At 40.4% G+C, this 20,117-nt stretch overlaps 1 protein-coding gene across 8 annotated transcripts in view; it reads right to left on the bottom strand.

Moving 5' to 3' along the window:
• Scaf8 (SR-related CTD associated factor 8) overlaps window positions 1-20,117 on the bottom strand; it is a 177,328-nt gene that overhangs the window by 100,157 nt on the left and 57,054 nt on the right. For 7 of the 8 annotated variants that reach the window (XR_003835293.1, XM_029471345.1, XM_029471346.1 and 4 more), the window contains 9 exons: window positions 17,451-17,585; window positions 16,783-16,895; window positions 16,142-16,335; window positions 9,522-9,622; window positions 8,827-8,940; window positions 6,949-7,105; window positions 4,516-4,649; window positions 2,924-3,068; window positions 1,983-2,051 (listed from right to left, as the gene is read on the bottom strand). Coding sequence is in view for 7 of the 8 variants with exons in the window: in XM_029471345.1 (XP_029327205.1) it covers window positions 1,983-2,051; window positions 2,924-3,068; window positions 4,516-4,649; window positions 6,949-7,105; window positions 8,827-8,940; window positions 9,522-9,622; window positions 16,142-16,335; window positions 16,783-16,895; window positions 17,451-17,585 (1,162 nt within the window). In the remaining variant the exon portion in view is untranslated. The remainder of the gene's footprint in view (window positions 1-1,982; window positions 2,052-2,923; window positions 3,069-4,515; window positions 4,650-6,948; window positions 7,106-8,826; window positions 8,941-9,521; window positions 9,623-16,141; window positions 16,336-16,782; window positions 16,896-17,450; window positions 17,586-20,117) is intronic. The other variant, XM_021186088.1, reaches the window with a different exon arrangement.

The raw sequence follows: 20,117 nt of genomic DNA, 5'->3' as shown, positions 1-20,117 counted from the left end.
CGGATTTCTGAGTTCGAGGCCAGCCTGGTCTACAAAGTGAGTTCCAGGACAGCCAGGGCTATACAGAGAAACCCTGTCTCGAAAAACCAAAACCAAAACCAAAAACAACAACAACAAAAAATCAACTTCTGAACACTGAAATTTTCACAAGAATTGAAAGTTACCTAAATAATGAGGAAAACATTTTAAAACATAAAGGAAATGGATTTAGACTTTTAAGAAATTAATAGACATCTCTATTTACTATATGTACTCTCATAAAAGGTCTTTTGGAATCTAATTTTTAAAGTAGAATTGTCCAAAATAACCAAATGCTTGCTCAGAAACCCTGTGTTTAGTAACAGGAAACAGGAAATAGAAAATTAAGATACTTAAATGTCTACTAATATTTGTTTTTGTAATCTTTGTGATTAGTATGGCAACATATGCACCCTGAAGGCCAAGAAGGCAGCAGAGAACCTAGTTTCTCCAATACCATCCGTTTTATTACTTCCAGTGTCTATGACTCATAGTAAGGGGAGGAGGTAAATATTCATTTCAGTGGGACAACAGAGAGAAGTATAAAAAAGTAGCTAAGTAAATCGCTCTGGAAACTTAAGACTTGAAGCTATGTTTCATCGTGCACATTTATACTTTCTCTGTTCAAAATACATAATCCCCAGCTTTGTCCACTGAAAAGCTTTCCACCCAATATAACCCTCAGAGCAAACAATCCGGTAGCCTGACCGAGGTCTGTTAATGTCCTTTGGCATTAGATGTGTCTAGGTCAGACTACAGTGAGACACAGTATGACTTGGGGACAATCAGGCTGGAAGACCCAGGACTCTCTCAGAAGCAAGGGTGACTAAGTGCAAGGCACAGAGAAGCAGCACAGGCAAAGGGAAAAGCATCTCAACATAGAACAGAGAAGGCAACTGATAGGAAGTAATGTGTTGGTCCATTAGTACACAGATAAAACATGAAAACACAAAGGGCCGTGGGGCTCAAGGAAGAAAATAACAGAACCTTCCCTGCCCTTCAGACAGCTGCTATTACTGGAGTCCCACACTCTGAACTGTGCCTTCTGGCAGCTAGCGAAGGGTTTGTTTGGTATCTATCTTGACCTTCCTGTGCACCACACCGCAAGATGACTAATCAACATCACCTGGCAAGTTTTCACTCCATCTACATTAAAATGCTAAGAAAGGAATGCAGAAGGAAGTACTACTTAGAAAGATAACTAATTTGCAATTAATAATGATAAATGGATTCAACTAACAATAATCAACAAATACAAACAATTAAGAACTTAACAGGCAAACATTTCAATGGCTTCATTGCAATACCTGGATATCCTCAATCTTAACATTGTTAAATAAGTTAGCAAACCATAGTATATGTAAATTATGTATCGGAATTATACCTAAGGTATATAGATAGATTCAATCTACTCTACCTAGGTCTACTCTAGTGGGGATGGTAATAAGTGGAGATGATGTTCTGGCACAAGCCAGGACAGAGGCACACAAATAATTTCTGTCCTTTCTGCTTGGTTTTGTTAAAAAGTATCTGTTTATTCAAAATGAACAGAAAGACACTAGTAAGATATGGTGCAAGTCTAGGACATGTTGCTGTGTCCTTGTGGGGAAAAGGTGATCCATGATATAAACAAACAAGTCCTTGGCACTAACTTCCACCTTACAGCAGTCTTGTATCTAGAAAGCAGCTGAGCAGCAGGGCTCTAGAGGAAGACATTTACAGTAAACACAACAAAGCCAACTCACAATGACAACGGATGACTTCTCTTAACTAAGGGAGGCAGATTATGGAATGACAACTGAGACTATACATATGAGTAAGAACTGTGAGATGCTGTCAATGTTCAGAAATCATTGAACATGTGTTCGTTGAAAAACCAGTATTTTATCGGAATGAGCACAAACATACAAGACTCCTTAGGATAAAACAGACTTTGTAAATCACTTTGTAAATCAAAAACTCACATGTTGGTACTACGGGTGGGATTGCAGGGGGAGGTACCACAGGTGGGGGAACTGGAGGTGGCATAAAACCTACATGGGAGAAAAAAGACCAAAGTAAAACAGCACAAAGAATATTACTAGTTTTAAATCAAAGGTTTCAGAAGTTCTAAATGAACATCCACATTGTCTTACTGTTTTCGGATGGGTTTTCACTCTGCTGCCCAGCTGTTATGGAACCCATGGATTAGGTCATTCTACTTCATCTTCCTGAGGAATGGGGGCCTCAGTGCTCCACCAGACCAACCAAACCTTCGTTTTAAAATGGCCTCTATCACCATGCTGACGGATCCGTGCATTATTTTCCAATTAAAAATGATGTCTATACATACTTTACTTGATTCCCATAAGGCAGTAAAGCAGTGATCCTGATCATAACATTCTAATTATTCACTCATTAACATCCTGTGGAAAGCTCTGTGCTACTGATATATATCAGGGAATCAAGTGTTATGTAGGAATGCTGATGGTGAGAAGAGTGCTCATCCTCTTGGTCACAGTAGGTAGCACACTGCTATCCACCTGCCAGTCACTTTACTTCTTTAACATACTGCATTATTTACCACTAGGTTAACATATTTGTTCATTTTAGATTATATGTTAAATTCTATTAAATTCTTGAATAAATCTTAAAATTTAACGACATTTTTAAGATCCTACTGACCACATGACCTAATTATAAACCTGCTGCTTTGCAGTTTTTAATAGTGTCCCTATTAAGTTAAATAAGGAGGCTGAAAGGTGTGAGCCAATAGAGCGAGAGTCTGGAGAACAGACACTAAGGTTGGTTCCGTCCTGTGCTGAAGTCTGCAAACCACTATATGGAACTGAGGCTGCAAAGCCAACATTCACAATTCTCACAACATTCACTATAGAGTTAAAAGAGTAAGATAGAAATCCCTTACCAGGAGGTGGTTGTGAAGGGTTAAAACTTGCTCGCAGAAAAGGAGGTGGAGGGATTGGGTTGAATCCAGGAGGGGGGACAGGCATCGACACAGGAAACGCTGGAGGAACTAAGCTAACTGCAGGAACAGCTGGTGCTACAGGAATCTTTGTGAATAGAAAATGTCTGTTAATCACTATACACTCTTTAAAGCAGGAAGTAATGAATGTCATTACATTTGTCCTTCTCTTTTTGTGTACTTTTGCACACAGTGTTTTTAGTCAATAGGTAGCATACCTGAGACTGTAAGCAACCTCCTACAGTCAGCCGGCTTGATGCTCAGCCTTCATTAGCACCTGCCTGCCAGGCTGCTCTGGGAAGCAAGGCAGTAGCAGCTTTCCAAGGGCACCCAATTCTCAAAACTTTGTTTTCTAATCTTAACACAATTATCTTTCATTCATCAGAGCTACAAAAAGCCCAAAACATCTCTCCAGCATGGCTTTCCCTTGCTCCTGACCCTCACATGTTGTCAGATCTGCTCAGCATCTCAACTTTACTGCCTAAAGAGCACTTCAAAGGTCTCACGCATAGCATAAAATGAATTCCCAACTGTTATTCCCAAGAGAAGTCTTCTCGCATCTTTTTCTATTCTCAGAAAATAGCGCTTTCCCTACTTGTAATTTCTTGGAGCAAATATCTTTGTCTCCTTTTTGCACAACTCCAAATCTAATACACTAGGCAGTCCCAATGGCTGTACCCTCTTCTAAGTCATCTCCTACCCCTACCTCTCCTCCCTTTTCTTATGTCTTCTCCATGTCATAGTCACCTCTCATCTAGATTGCTGGTTATTTTCAGTCCATCTCTTCTGTGATATTTGGTGTAGTCTGTTCACTATAAGCAGTATAGTGAATAACTTAACAGGTCATTCTCTGACCCTACTCCTGCAATGGTTCCCTTCACCCAGAATGACAGAGGAATTCCTCTGAGAGCTGACTTTACAGGCATGAGTCAAGCACTCTCCTATCATGAAGACCTTCAGCTTTGATTTCCTCAGATACAGAAATGGCTAATTCTGTCACCACCGTTATGAGCTACTAATCAGCTAGATGCAACCTATGCCAGCATTTTAAGATGGCACACAGCTATGCAGATATCTGTGAGCAGCACAAGCTCTTTTACCTACACAGAGGACCTAGTCCTCTCTTCACGTGTCCCGTTTCCCTGGATGACAATGAAAGCTGCACATTTACCACTGATGCATGATCCCCAAGCCCTGGGGCTCCTAGAGCAGTGCATGACTGAGCATATGTAATACATTAACATTTAAGTATAAATGAGACCACTTCCAACCATAATAATTTTTCAAAATGATTCACTAAATCCATTAAAATAATTTTATTAACCTAATAAAAATGTCAAATAATATTATTGATAGAAATCTGCTAAACAGAAAGCATAAATCTAAAGAAAATCCTTCAAGTCCAAGGGCACTGCAACCTTCATGAATTTAGTACAGTAACACCATTGCATCTGCGGGACGTTTTTAACATCTAAAAGACAACAAGCTATCTGTCTAATGTGGACAGCAGCCTCCAAAGAGCATCGAGCACTGACCTGCAGCATGGCGACAGGAGGAGGGAAAACCTCTGCCTGTGTGGTGACCACTGACTCCTTCTCAACTGGAGCTGGACTCTGTGCAGTCTGCACCGGCTCTTTAACAGGTTCTGAGGCTTTCACAGTTTCCCATTCTAAGCAAAATATTTGAAATTGATTTCCTTTAAATACAGCTTTTCAGTTCATTTTCCCATTTACATTACATCTAAACCCCTGGCAAATCCAAAATTTTACACACGAGATAAAAGTGACAACACTAAGCTGTAACAGTGACATTTCATACAGGTTTCCTGATTAAATAACCAGCCCTGTTCTGTACACCATCAAGCATAACTGATGAAGAACTAATGCAGAGAAATATTCCAAAGAAGACAAGAACATAAGAAATGGAATTAGTTAGGCATGCGACACATATCCACAGCCAAGCACTTAGGAGGTGGGGGCACTAGGACAGGAATCTGAGGTCAGGCTCGGCAAAATGAAATCCATCACCGGCCTCCATCGTTTTAGAGCAAAGAACAAACATGACTAGCTTTTACTTCTCTGCACATCTGCCTTGATCTCCTCTGTTCAACATTGATTAGGCTCTAGTGCGTTGTTTCCAAAGTGGACACATGTCTCAACTCTTCAGCTATACTCCACCCCACAGACCTACATCCTTTTACAACTTAACACACCCATAGCTGACTGTACCTTGCTCCCTCTCCTTCTCTCTTCCATTCCCCTGCCCCACACTGGTCTCATTATGCAGCCTGGGGTTGAACTTCTTATGTGGACCAGGCTGGCTTCAGATGCATAGAGACCACATGTCTTTCAACATCAAGGATTGAGTCATGTGCATCACCATACCTGATCTGTAATCAATTTCTTCTCATACCAACACAGAAATATTATACAGTATTTTTTTTATTAGTATTTGTTTCTTGAGTAGAATATGGTTTTCCCAAGTACAGAGTACTTGGAGAAATTCTATGGACCAGGTGATCTCTCTGTTCTAACTATATACTTGCCACTGTAAATAAATGTGAGAGACACAGAGAGACAGAGAGACAGACAGACAGAGAGGGGGGAGAGGGGGAGGAGGAGGCGGAGGGGGAGGAGGAGAAAGAAGAAGAAGGAAGAAGAAGGAAGAAGAAGGAAGGAGAAGAAGGAAGGGGAAGAAGGAAGGAGGAAGGAGGAAGAAGGAAGGAGGAGGAAGAGGAGGAGGAGAAGGAGGAGAAAGGAGAAGGAAGGAGAAGGAAGAGAAGGAAGGAGAAGGAAGAAGGAGGAGGAGGAGGAGGGTGAGGGGGAGAAAGAAGAAGGAAGAAGGAGGAGGAGGAGGAGGAGGAGGAGGAGGAGGAGGAGGAGGAGNAGGAGAAGGAGAAGGAGAAGGAGAAGGAGAAGGAGAAGGAGAAGGAGAAGGAGAAGGAGAAGGAGAAGGAGAAGGAGAAGGAGAAGGAGAAGGAGAAGGAGAAGGAGAAGGAGAAGAAGAAGAAGAAGGGGAAAATGAGTTCTAAAAAATATGTACACAGGCAAGCATGGCTGTGGTCCCACAGAGCTACTTTTTCAGAACAGGCCATTGGTAGGCTCCAGACCAGAACGTAGGCCATGGGAGCCTGTGACACATACGTCAACAATGACTCTGCTTCACTATCTTAACATCAGCTCCTGAAGAATCAACCTGCCATAGCAGAAGTTCAACAACTAAAAGGACTGCCCTAGGAAAACAGCCATAGGGCACAGGAAGCAAACAATAAATTTCAGTGATCTATCTGCTGGTCCTGAGGTTAAAACCAAGGGCCTTGCTTATGCTAAAAACATGGCCTTTACATGAGGACTGTCTCCTGGCAGAAGGCACCATTATCAAGGAGATGTCTTCTTATGATCCTAAGCAGGACAACTACCTGGAAAGCAGGCTACCTTTGATAAGAGAGCTAAGATAAGAAGAAACAAAGAACATACTGTACCTTGCACTAATCCCAAATATTAAGAATTTTCCCTTGTGGTTGTAGCTGTTAATACTGCTATCTTAAAAAAGAGCAGGCCATATGATCATTTGGTTATAGGCAAAATATGAAGTGTTTCAGATGGTATTATACCACAGCAACCGAACCTGCTTGAGAGTGTCTGCCACTCTATAAGAAGCTGCTAGAACCACATTTTCTACTTAATATTTGTGAAATTAAAAATACTTCAAAAAAGCCTCCCTGGTGCAAAGCTTTCTCTTAAAATGTTGTCATAAAAGAAAAAAAATGCTACATGTGCAAGCTTTCATTCAGTACTTTTCTAAACAATTCCTTGACACCTACAGAAACATACAACAATGAATACGCAACATCAGAAAAAGCATCCTTTTTTTTTTCTTCTTGAAGCCAAATGCAGGGAATAAGTCCTGTTCCCTCTGCTTCCCACACACATTTCTTTTCGCCCTTCTGATGTGTGCTGTGCTCTTACCAGCATTTACAGTTTCCTGATCAATCATGCCTCCCTCTGCAAAGCCATCCAAGTCATCTACTTTCACTTTTTCCCAGGGTATATATGTGACACCAAGATCCACATCCCAGAACTGTTTGTATTCTGTCTTTACACCTTTGTTCAAAGCCCAGGCAATCTATCGGTAAAGGAGAGAGGAAAAAAAAGAAGGAAGATCACAGTTATACTATAATAAAAATAAAGTTTGAAATCGTATTGAAACAAATACGGACAAAGCTCACTTTTCCTGAGTACTTGTTTAAACTTGCATTGGGGATTTGCAGTGGAAGATCTGTTTCCACTTCTTACCCAATACTAAATAATTCATTTAAGGAGGTAATACAGGAGGTCTACTTTTTACAATAGAATCTCAATTCCACTGGCAATAACTAGAGTGGTTACCAGAAATTTAATAAAGCCCTGTACACAATGCCAGTGCACATAAGCAAATACTGAGTTTACATACACACAGTCAAGCAATGGTAAAAGATGGGCACACACACTCTATAGAAATAGAGTTCAGAGTTTTAATTTAGGTGCAGAAGCTGACTAAATGCATTCTGTCTGGATCAGTGGTCCTCAACCTTCTTAATGCTACAATCCTTTAACACAGTTCCTCAGGTGGTAACCCCTAACCTTAAAATTATTTTGACTGCTCCACCATAACTGTAGTCTGCTACTGTTATAGATCATAATGTTATAGATCTGTGTTTCCAATGGTCTCAGGTGACCAAAGTGACTGCAACACACAGGTTGAAAACCAGTCCTCTAGAGTCAATCACAGAAGGAACTAGAAAACAATAAATTCTCAATTTAAAGACTAAGAAGAAAAAAATGCTTTCAAATAAACTCTTTAGAAGAAGGCTGGTTTCAATAAGAAAAAAAAAATAATATAAAGCAGGGAGAAAAAGTAAATGAAAGACAAACCTAAATAAAAAAGATCAAACCAAAATGGGGCCTGAGCTGGCACACTTGTATAGATGTGAACTTAAGGAACAATCTCAAATTTTAGCTACTAAGTCAGTGTACTTATTCCTAATTATAACTCAATAATACTGAACTCCCAAGCTAGCTGGAAACATTAGCGATAAGGTTGAGTGTAGAGCTTAGTGTAGGAGCATGTACTTAAGCCGGGCAGTGGTGGCGCACGCCTTTAATCCCAGCACTTGGGAGACAGAGGCAGGTAGATTTCTGAGTTTGAGGCCAGCCTAGTCTAAAGAGTGAATTCCAGGACAGCCAGGGCTACACAGAGAAACCTTGTCTCAAAACCACCACCACCACCACCACCACCTCCTCCTCCTCCTCCTCCTCCTCCTCCTCCTCCACCACCAAAAGTGTATACTTAAATTAACATGTTCAAAGTACCCAAGGAGCTGAAGGGGTCTGCAACCCTATAGGTGGAACAACAATATGAACTAACCAGTACCCCCAGAGCTTGTGTCTCTAGCTGCATATGTAGCAGAAGATGGCATAGTCGGACATCAATGGGAAGAGAGGTCCCTTGGTCTTGCAAACTTTATATGCTCCAGTACAGGGGAATGCCAGGGCCAAGAAGTGGGAGTGGGTAGGTAGGGGAGCAGGGTGGGAGGAGGGTATAGGGGACTTTTGGGATAGCATTTGAAATGTAAATGAAGAAAATATCTAATAAAAAATTGAAAATAAATATTTAACATGTTCAAGGTCCCGGATCTGAGCCACATCAAGAAGCAAAGAGGAGGAAATGGATGAAAAGAACTAGGGTATTCTAATGTGTAAACAAGAAAGCTCACATGACCTTGCCTATGAAAAATGTGTAACTGTGACATAAGAGGCTGAAATGTTACTCATCAGTCTACTACAAAGTAAATCACAAAAACTTACCTTAATGACCTTGGAACCAATTTTATAGGATCCTGAACTCAGTTTCTGAAGAGCCCGAAATGAATCTTGTCGATGAACCATGCAGACATATGCACAGCCCCTGGGTGGAATCATCTATGAGACAAAAGTCCTTTCTTTATAGAGAGCAGAAGGATGGAAATTCATTCCTATATTTGCTTCTCATAAAACTGAACATGTTCTATAACTGACCAAACCACCAAATTAATTTTTTTTCTCTAACTCGGTTTACTGATACAATGCACATGCAATCTATTATTCACTTTTAATAAGCCCCATATTCCACTCTGATTCGGCTTCCATTCTAAGCCATAATAAAGGTGAAATGTTGAATACATGTTATTAGTTCCTCGCCAACAGAAACAGAGCTTACTACTGTAACAAAAAACCATTTCTCAGCTGGCAGGTAAAACGAAAGAAAGGGAGGGACAAGACAGGGAGAGGAAAGGGCTCTTGCTAACAAACACTTGGGGTTGAAGAAATTAGGTGCTACACTGCTATAAAACCCCTAGGAATATTTTGCAAATTCAGGAGCATAGCAAACAGAAGACCGAACAAAGTGAACAGATCGTGTCCAGCTGAGAATCACCATGTCTGACACGTCAGACTCAGCGAGGATCACCGGTGAAAGGGAAGAGAGTGAAAGCCCACACTGTCAGTGCTCAAGAGATACTCACATTAATGGATTCAATTTGTCCAAACTCCTCAAAAAGGTTGGTTAAATCTTGCTGTGTAGCCTTCTTGTCCACTTGGCCAACCCAGAGAGTAGTGCTGCATACTGTCAGGACAGAGAAGCAGAGCACTTACACATTATGGACACAGTGGCCTAGAGCATTACTAAGAACAACAGATCAAACTTAGCATTTAGACAACCTGACAGCTACACACAGATAACTGCTACCTTTAAAACTGACTGAGATCTTAGTGTCCATTTACATTTCTACAGACCCAACTTCCTGCAAGTCACCAACTTGCAAGTTGAACCACCTGTCAACACCTCTGTCCAACCACCAGAGAACAGTGGTATATCAGACTGGAAGAAAAGCTTTGAAAGCCTCCCAGCTGATTCTAAAGTACGGTAGTTTTGAAACTATATCATACCTGTTGACCTTCTTAATATCTTTGTGTTGAATGATTCAGTGGATATTTCTCCCTAATACACAGATAAATCTGAAACCTCTATGAGCTTCTCTTCCTTAAGGAAATGATACTTTGCAGAGAGATAGGAAAGGAAATGGATAAATCAGGACACTCCTTAACTTGCTATGGAAGAGCTGAAGATGAACTGAACAGTACTTCTCTGCATGCACACTCATGTGTATGCAGAAGAGCACGGACTTATTGGAAACTCAGCACCACACATGGATGCACATGACCTGAATTCTGTGCTCATGACTGAGCAGCAAATGCTCTTGACCTTCTGCCCTGAAAGCATAAACGTTGGGAGGAGACACTGTACTGTTCGTGCTTCTTTAATACCTTTTACAGTTGACACATTTCCATGGCGCTAATGCACTGCACCTAGGGTTTCGTCCATGTCATTTCCCAGCACTTTAATCCTGACAGCAAAGGTCTAAACAGGCTTTCCTAGGGCTAACTTAACCTGCAGCGTGATCCTTGACAAGATCACTAACAGGAGTCAGAACTCAAACGTCTTTCATACGCAGCTAACACAGACCGTGCTGACTGCTAGCTGCTCTTTACCTGACAGATTTTCACTCTGAGTGATTCTCAACTCACGTTCCACTCATTCTCTATCAAAGTCAGTAACTTTTTAACATTTTACATTAAACCCAAGGACCAGTGAGACTGCTCAGCAGATAAACATTTACTTTGCCAAGACTTACAACCTGAGTTTGAGCCTTGAAGCCTACATGATGGAAGGAGAGAACGGTCTCCTCTAAATTGTCCTCAGACTACATACATGTATCATGGCATACAGAACCATACACATGCTTATATAGGAGACAGACACACAGAGACACACAGGGAGATATACAATTTTGTAAAAATAGATCTTTAATGTAAGAGACCACAAGACTGCTTATCCCAAAGTCTAACATGTCACACAGGCTTAGTCTTTAGCCCATAGTACCACTGAAGAGTGGTGGAACTTTTAAGAACTCAAACGGGGCCTGCTCTTTCAGGGAGCTTACTGTCTCTACAATATCTACCTTGTTCTCCTTTCCAGTCATAATGAACAGTCTAAGGAGCAGGAACATGCAACCTTAATTGAAAATACAGGGCAGAGCCAACCTTATTGACGTCATAGTGACAGAAAGCTGCTCCACTACCATGCAGTGCAATGCCATGTAAAATGCTTCATGAGGCAAGTCCCAGTGATCTGGACGTCACAGCTTTCAAGTTTTATCACCTCACAATAACACCTCCTGCCTCATCACACTATCCTGGAGACTCCAAGAGCTATCTTCCCTATTTTTTACAATGCTGCTCTACAATTTTTTTTCCTAACAAGTTATTTTGATTCTTCTCAGTCCCAAAGAGAGGGAGCACTTGATTCTTGGGGCATTAATCTGTTCATGTCCCTGAAAGCACTGTATTCTACAATCTGTGTCCAGGAGCAGCAGTGAGGAACATAACCACACTTTCAAATGCGTTGAAAGAATAGCAACCAGAGGAAACTGCTTCTGCTTCTGCTTCTGGATGAAGTACTGAAGTCTTGAGGTACTAAATGGAAGATACAGTCATCACTGTGCTTGCTGGACTTTTAACCAGCAATAGAAAATAAATTCATTATAATTTATCCACAAAAGAAAATGAAATTCTGATGCTTGTAGAACACCCATGAGCTAGGGGAACTCATACCACAGGAAACAAGCCAAGACAGACACAAAGCACGGCATGTTCTCAGACTACTAAGTAGAAACTAAAGAGCTGACGCTACAGAAACAGAGAACCTAAGAGAGGGACAGGAGCCTGGAAAAGGCTTTCTTCGCACGGTAAAAGGCTCTAGCAGGAGGAAACTAGCCTGCAGTGCATACACAAATACATGTACACAAGTCTACGTGGGGATATGTTTAAAACTTCAGAAGAGAGATCAGGGGAGCTCAAGGGTGGGTTATGAGAAAGACAACGTGAGTCATGAAAGAAGATAAAAGTGTTTGGTTTCTTTGTTTCAACTCCACCACAGTGTTTCTTACACAAATGATAACTGCATGCATGTAACTTTCTATGTTTACTGCAGTAGGAAGAACCCAGCACCTGCTGATCCTGGGAAGGCAACTAACTGTGGAGGCTGTGGCTTGATTCCTAATGCACTAGCATTACAGCAAAAGGAACTAGACACCACTACTCACTGATACATCTATTGCACTGAGCTGTTTAGAATGTGCTGTGTTTTTTGTATTTTCTGGAGGAAATACCTAAGTATCCACTTTTTCTTTGAAGCAAAACTGTATAAAATTATTCTACCATAGTGTTACTTAACATGTAAACTGCAATGGTGTGTGTAAAATGAACTGCAGTTTGTAACGGGGAATAATGACGTTCTATAGCACTGACTACACCTAAATAATAATTATTTCAGTTTTATATATGTCAACTGCCTAATTTAATCATTACATGATATATGCATGTATAAAAATACCATATGGTACCTTGTAAGTACAAATAATTTATGAGGTGTCAAAAAGAATACATTTGGGGGACTAGAGAGAGGACTCAGCAATTAAGAGCACATGCTATTCTTACAGGAACTCAGTTTTATTTCCTCCCACCCACATGGCAGTTCACAGCTGTCTGTAACTGCAGTTAAAGAGAAGTCAATATCATCTCCACAAGCACCAAGCATGCACGGGGCATACATGTAGACAACACACACACACATATATATAGAAGTAAGTTTTTCTTAAAAAACACACAATTTTTAAAAGAGAAAAATGGATCCCATGCCTGTGACAGCTGGTTTTTCTATCAATTTGACACAAATTCGAAGCATCTGAGTGAGTGAAGGGAACTTCAACTGTGAAATGCCTTTTTAAGATCAGTCTGTAGGCCAGCCTACAGAGCATTTTCTCAAACACTGATTAATGTGGGACAGCCTAGACAAAAAAGTTTTCAACTTGTGGGTCACAATCCCTTTAAAGGCTCTCGAACAACCCTTTCACAGAGCTTGCATATCAGATATTCTACATATCAGATGGTGACACTACAATTCATAACAGCAAAATTACAGTTATGACTTTAAGGGTCCCCACAACATGAGGAACTGTACTAAAGGGCCACAGCCTTCAGAAGGTTGGGGAAGCACTGCTCGAAGCTATGGTGCAAAGAGGGCATTTCTGTACAGTGCCTGTCTGTACAGTGCCTTTATTACCTGAGAGTGACAGCTGGGGTTAACAGAGACCAGAACAGCTATAAGTGAAACCTTTGTTTGGCCGTAATAACTGGTGCTGGTCACCTGGAATTGAGAAATTAAGAAGAGACCAGCAGGAGCTGGAGAAACAGCTTAGGAGTTTAAAGCACCAGCTGCTTTTTCCAGAACCCAGGTTCAACTCCCAGCACCTACAACCATTGATTGGTTCACAACCATTTTTAACACCAGTTCCAGGGGATTAGAAGCACTCTTCTGACTTCCATAGAATTAGGCACAAAAATAGTGCACATACATGCAGGCAAAACACAGATACACGTGAAATAAACAGTTTAAAAAAAAAAAAAACTTTTTTAAAGGGAGAGACCAGCATCACCAAAATAAAATCTTCTGGGAAATGCTTCCTTGGAGCTAGCACACAAAAGCTGTATTTTAGAGCAAGCCAAGACTGTCCCTTGTGGTAGTATCCAAACCTGAGAGTGTAAGAATATAGTAGTTTTGAAGGCATGAAGGGATCATGGAGAGCAGCTAAGTCTTGGCACTGTCTGTCAGGGCTGAATTCCCTGAAGAGGGCCCAGGGGAGGGTATTGGGGAAAGCTCAGCATTTTGGAGATGCCAGCACCATGGGATAATAACCACAAGCAGCGGCAGCAGCAGCAGCAGCAACATGGAGTACAGCCAGGCTGAACATAGGAAACAAGCTGTGTGTGCTGCACAGGGTGGGGCTGGAGGAGACTTCAAGCTCTTTGGAGAATGCCAGACATTGGGCACTGAGCTATTTATACAAGTGAAGTTTAATTTTGCCTTATTCAGAGTTTGACTGTCCCTGGTTCTTCCTTCTTTAAGTAAGAAACTATTTAATTTGTTTCTGATTTTACAGAAGCCCACAGTTGAAACTCTTGGATTTTTAAAAAGACTTAACATTTTAAGCATTTAAATTTGTAAAGACTGTGAGACCACTAACGGTTGTTAAGGTTTTATACTATAAAACTAGTATTGAGATTTTGGGGACATCAAGGGAAGGTTATACATAACAAAAGCAACATGGCAGGAAAGGGTTTATTCTGCTTAACATTCCACATCACTGTCATCATTGAAGGAAGTCAAGACAGGAACCTGAAGGCTGGCTGGAGTTGATAATCGGCCATGGAGGGTGCTAATTACTGGCCTGCTCCTCATGACTTGCTCAGCCTGCTTTCTTACAGAACCCAGGACCCCCAACCTAAAGGTGTCCCTCCCATAGCACTCATTAGTTAAGAAAAGTCCCTATAGGATTGCCCCATCTTATGGAGGCATTTTCTGAGTTGAGGCTCTCCTCTCAGATGGCTCTAGCTTGTGTCAAGTTGTCAGTTTGACTCAAACACATCCTCCCATGTTGCTTTTGGTCATGGTGTTATACTTCAGCAACAATAGGCCTAACTAAGACAATGCTCAACAGCATCACAAACTAGGTGAGAAATGAGTGGACAGATGGTAAATGAATAATTAGCAGCCCTATTAATAAAGGAGAGCATTTGTTATACATTTGTTATACATAACAAATGCAGAGAGATGGAGAGCAGAGAATTGGGGGTGGGGTGGGGGTATCGTCATCTGATTTTTAATTTTGTCAACCAACACTAAAATATTTAAATTTGGCCCCTTAAAATGAGGAGTAAATAGAATTTTCAGAAGTTGCACTAGCTGTTAATGATGGAGAAGGTTCTGGAAAGATACCAAGGTCTACTGAAATTGCAAGAACTTACAAAAAGAACTTACTCAATATGCTCTAGTAATTCCAAAGGAGGGCTTAAATTCACTTTCCAAGAGCCACAGAAAAAGCCTAGGATTTGTGTGATCCCAGTGCAAAAAAGTGCACACACAGATATCTATAACGATTACTCATGCTGAGGTAAACTTACTTGAAGACCCACAGAATATACCACAACTCTCTTTTAGTCTTGGCTCCCAGTCAAGTGTTTCCCTGGTCACCTGGAGTCTATCAGCTCTCCCCAGAAACAATAATGGATTAACCCTAGCAGAACTTGAGAGGAAAATAACTCACTTTGTTGTACTTAACGTGATCCTTACACTAACCAACTCCTGAAGCAAACCCTACCATGACTGAATCTATTCTAAGTACACAAAATAGATTAAAATATAGAGGAAAATGGGTTGTACTGCAGGCATTTCTCTTCCCATACAAAACCCACAAGTTTCTAATTGACTTAACAATTACAGTGAGGCTGGGCTAGAGGGTTAGCTCAGTAGTATACTCAGTACCTAGCAGGAACAGAAACCTTGACTTTAATCACCAACACCACATACACTCAAACGAAAAACAAAATATATATAAGTAAGTATATAAAAATACAGCAAGGAATAGGTATCTATGTGGACCTATTAATCCTACAGATTTGAATATTCATAACTATTCAGCTACTACTGAGAGTCGTCATTGTGTCATGTTACAAATATTAGCCTGCTGTGTTTCAAGGACCCTTGGTCAAGCCATACTTTACAAATTGCATTAAACACTCTACAAATATCTGCTAATCTGCTTTTCTTTCACAAAAACCTGAGTCAAAGCCATTTAATTGCTAACAAGTTCCTCCCTTTTCAGTTTCTTACTCTGAAAATAAAATTGGGTAAGATATTTTTATAGTACAAAGCAAGCTGTTTGTTTGTTCTGTAGAGACTAGAGACCCACCTTAGGTGGTTCCTTGAAAACTGTCCTGGGCTCTCTTGTTGTTGCTGTTGGTTTTGAGGCCATCTTTTGCTGGCCTGGAGCTCACCACAATGGCTACACTAGATAGCCTGGAATCCACCAGTGTCACATTCCTATTACAAGAGTTACACACCTTTCCAGGGTTTCCTGCTGAGGATCTAAGCCAAGCCCCTACATCTCGGCAGCAAGCTCTGCTAGCTAGAGGACTGTTTTCCGACACTGACTCTAGGGAAGTTTAACACAAGTATGCCACTCACCACTTAGTGTTTTCGACCTGACAGGAGGCAAGCCCTTTTTTTGGCGCTCTTTCTCCCTTTCCCTGGCTCTGCGCTCACTGGAGTAGGAGCGTGAGGCTTTTCTCTTTTTCTCTCTTGAGTGGGACCGAGACCGCTTCCTGTGCTTTCGCTTTCGGGACCCAGAGCGTGACCTGGACCTTCGTTTTCTTGGTGACCTACAAAAAAAAATAATTATTTTACTTCTAATGACAGTATTGCCTTTCAATTTGAAATGAATGAAAAAAGGCATTTGTCATATTTAAACACCTCTTAAACTATCCTATATCCTATATACTATAAGTATAATCAACTATGAAACATGTGTTCCACTGCAGTCTGATGCTACAGATGCCCACATTACTAATAGAAGCTAGATGAAGAATTCTAAGTCTGAAAGTTTATCAACTACAACAACTATAATCCAAAAATCACAATCTTGTAACAACAGCTGTTATTGTTACATAAAGTACTCAAAGAACAGACATATGAACAAGGGCTATCTTCTGGTTTTAGTTTTCAATTACTTTTCCTGAGACAATTTTTTTTTTAAATTCTTAAGTATTTCTTTTAATCTTGATGCAAAGAACTAAAGTAAACATTTGTATTAAATATTATTATAGAACCTTGATCGAGATCGTGAATGAGTTCTTGATCTTGAGCGAACAGCCACTTTCTTAGCTTCTGGTTCAAAGGTCTCCTCTTCAACAACATCTTGCCCTTCATCAATATCCATATCCTTGAAAGGCAAAGTTAAGGGCACATAAAAAGTCCAGTTAAGATTTAACATACCAGCCGGGCGTGGTGGCGCACGCCTTTAATCCCAGCACTCGGGAGGCAGAGGCAGGCGGATTTCTGAGTTCGAGGCCAGCCTGGTCTACAAAGTGAGTGCCAGGACAGCCAGGGCTACACAGAGAAACCCTGTCTCGAAAAACCAAAAAAAAAAAAAAAAAAAGATTTAACATACCAGTACAGTTTTGCCTTTACCATACAGCATCAGTGCCTCACAGAGGTGGGAGTATAAAAAACACCCAAGACAAATGACATTTAGGCTACAGTACAGTTACAAGGAACCTTACACAGTTAAAGGACTTTGAACAATTTTGTTTTGTTTAGTTTTTCAAGACAGGGTTTCTCTTTGTAGCTCTGGCTGTCCTAGAACTCATTCTGTAGACCAGGCTGGTCTCAAACTCATGAAAATAGGCTTGTCTCTACCTCCTGCATGCAGGGATTAAAGGTGTGCACCACCATGGCCTGATGGACCTTTATGACTCAGAGAAGCAGTGACTTTTACCTGTTGCTGAATGTCTATGGAATCATCTAAATTTGCTTCAGGTTCCAGAAAATGCTGCTGGCTACTCCCTTGTGAGGGAGAAGCTGAGTGCTCAGACCCAAATGTCCCTTCCTGGCTATCTTGAGGAGTTACCTGCTGAGAACAAACAAATGTCTTGAGACAACATTCTTACAAATGAAACTTGAATACAGCATCACAATTAAATGAACCCCTCCACCCCTTCATATTCACGACAAAGCATTCCTAGAGAAATCCATCTGAAGTTATACTTTAAATGAATCCAAATCTACTTTTAAAAGGAAAAGTCCCATAAAGAAGGTATTATATGTATGTGTATAAAATGGTTAGATGATGTAAGTCTCAAAAACTATTGAGGAGTAATATAGAGATGATACTTAATGATAGCATATTAAATTAACCTACAACTACATGACTAATTAGTATCAATGAAATACTCTAAAGGTCCAATTAAAACTTTATATTCAAAATCTTAAATCACACATTACTCACTTAGAGGCAAAACAATACCCAAAAGTCACTACCAAAATTAGTGATCTAGCAAAACTATTCCCAACTAAGGTCTTCCCAACTATGTTCTCTAAGAATTCATAAACAGTTAGGAAATTCCTTGTGATGGGTTACATTTTAGTACACGTTGAGGAAACAAAGGCAAACAGAGGAATACCAAATGCCTCCATAGTCCCAATACAGTAACAGTGTGTCTATTAGTGATATTCAACTAGCTACTAAGATAGTACTTAGGAAGCTTTGCCCCTGGAGTCATTAGGAGTGGGCATCCTGAATGTGAGAGGGCCACAGAGCACTTGGTTCTGCCTCACTGCATCACACCATCTCTACAAGCTGTCTTCTTATTCAAACACCTTAGAGGAAGAATGCTAATGCAGTCAGAGAATAAATGTGTCAGAGTAACCATGAAGTTGATTAGCCTTAGAAATTTATACCACCTTAGTATATGTATTTCTTTTCCTTTCTTCCTTTCTTCCCTCCCTCCCTTCTTTCTCTTTCTTTTCTTTTCTTTCATGCGTGTACACTGTAGCTGTCTTCAGACACTCCAGAAGAGAGCATCAGATTTTTGTTACAGATGGTTGTGAGCCACCATGTGATTGCTGGGATTTGAACTCAGGACCTTTGGAAGAGCAGTTGGTGCTCTTAACCGCTGAGCCATCTCACCAGCCCGTATGTGTATTTTTCTACAATAAACAGTTTTGTGAATGGTTTATTTCAAGTTCAGAATGTGAGTATTGACAAGATATTTTAGTGGATAAAGGCACCTGTCAGCAGGCCTTAGGACTTGAATTTAACCTCTGAAGCTGTCACCTGAACTCATATGCGCACCACCAAAATTAATGAATCAAAAAATTTAGTCAATACTGTGCTATTTACAAAAGTGAACTTACAATAGCTACAATCTGAATCTACAACTCCATTTAATTCTCCTGCAAATTACCAACATGGTAACACAGTTGGTACCTTGAGTATATCTGGTTATTTTATACACTATTACAATAAGATAATTTTGATGCAAGATTGGGATTTCTATAGTGTTTCAGCCACATTAAACCAGTTGGCATAATAATTTGTTTACAGGGAAATTTAGAGTACGTTACTCTTACAAGTAATATATTTTACAACTAGGAGAAAAAAACAGTATCATAAAATTCAGGGCAGAATGTTAAACAACAATTGTTAAGATCCTTAGGATCTAAGAAAGAAGCAGCTTTGTGTCAAAGTTGACAAATATACATTAAGCAAAAGTCATGGCAGACCAACTGTCTCCTAGATCATGACAGAACCCAAAAGGTATTAAGTATAACCTTTGTTTTCTTTCCCTTAACTTCATAGTAATTGCTGTCTGTCTGTACAAAACACACATGCAGTGCCTAAGGAAGTCAGAAGAGGGCACTGGATCCCGTGGGGCTGGAGTTACAAATGGTTAAGCACAGATGCGGAATTCTAATCTGGATCCTCTGGAAGAGCAGCCAGTATTCTTAATCACTGACCCACCTCTCCAGCCTCCGGTAAGTATGCACTTCCAGATTATATCAAACTCTTTTCACGCAATTCTAGCTGAAATGCTTAAACGGTACAGGAACAACAGAACTCTTGGCCACACATCAGGAAGGTTTTCGATTTTTACTAAATTCTACGGTCTCTGTTTAGCCTTCTTTAGGAACTGGATACCTAAGATATTTAATTTTATGTGTATGGCAAAGACAACTCACATATATACTTTATAATAATTTATTAAAGCAGGAGAGAATGCAAAGAAATAGCATGTTCTAGACCCTAATGATTATGGCCAATTAAAAAAAGCAAAACCAAGCAGGGCATGGTGGCACATGCCTTTAATCCCAGCACTTGGGAGGCAGAGGCAGGCTGATTTCTAAGTTCGAGGCCAGCCTGGTCTACAGAGCAAGTTCCAGGACAGCCAGGGCTACACAAAGAAACCCTGTCTCGAAGGAAAAAAACAAACAAACAAACAAACAAAACACAAAAAGCAGAACCACACTAACTGTACCTGTCAAACCAAAGTACTAAGAAAAATAAAGGAAGCAACCTAACCAACCACACCATCACCCCCATCAGGGCATTATACTGATTTTGGAACAAGAACCTAGAGTGTTCTACTTTCTTTTTTTTTTTTTT

This window comes from Mus caroli, chromosome 17, assembly GCF_900094665.2.
Source record: "Mus caroli chromosome 17, CAROLI_EIJ_v1.1, whole genome shotgun sequence".
Taxonomy (NCBI): Eukaryota; Metazoa; Chordata; class Mammalia; order Rodentia; family Muridae; genus Mus; species Mus caroli.
The sequence above is the reverse complement of the archived record's forward strand: the minus strand, read 5'-3'. Positions and strand labels throughout refer to the sequence as shown.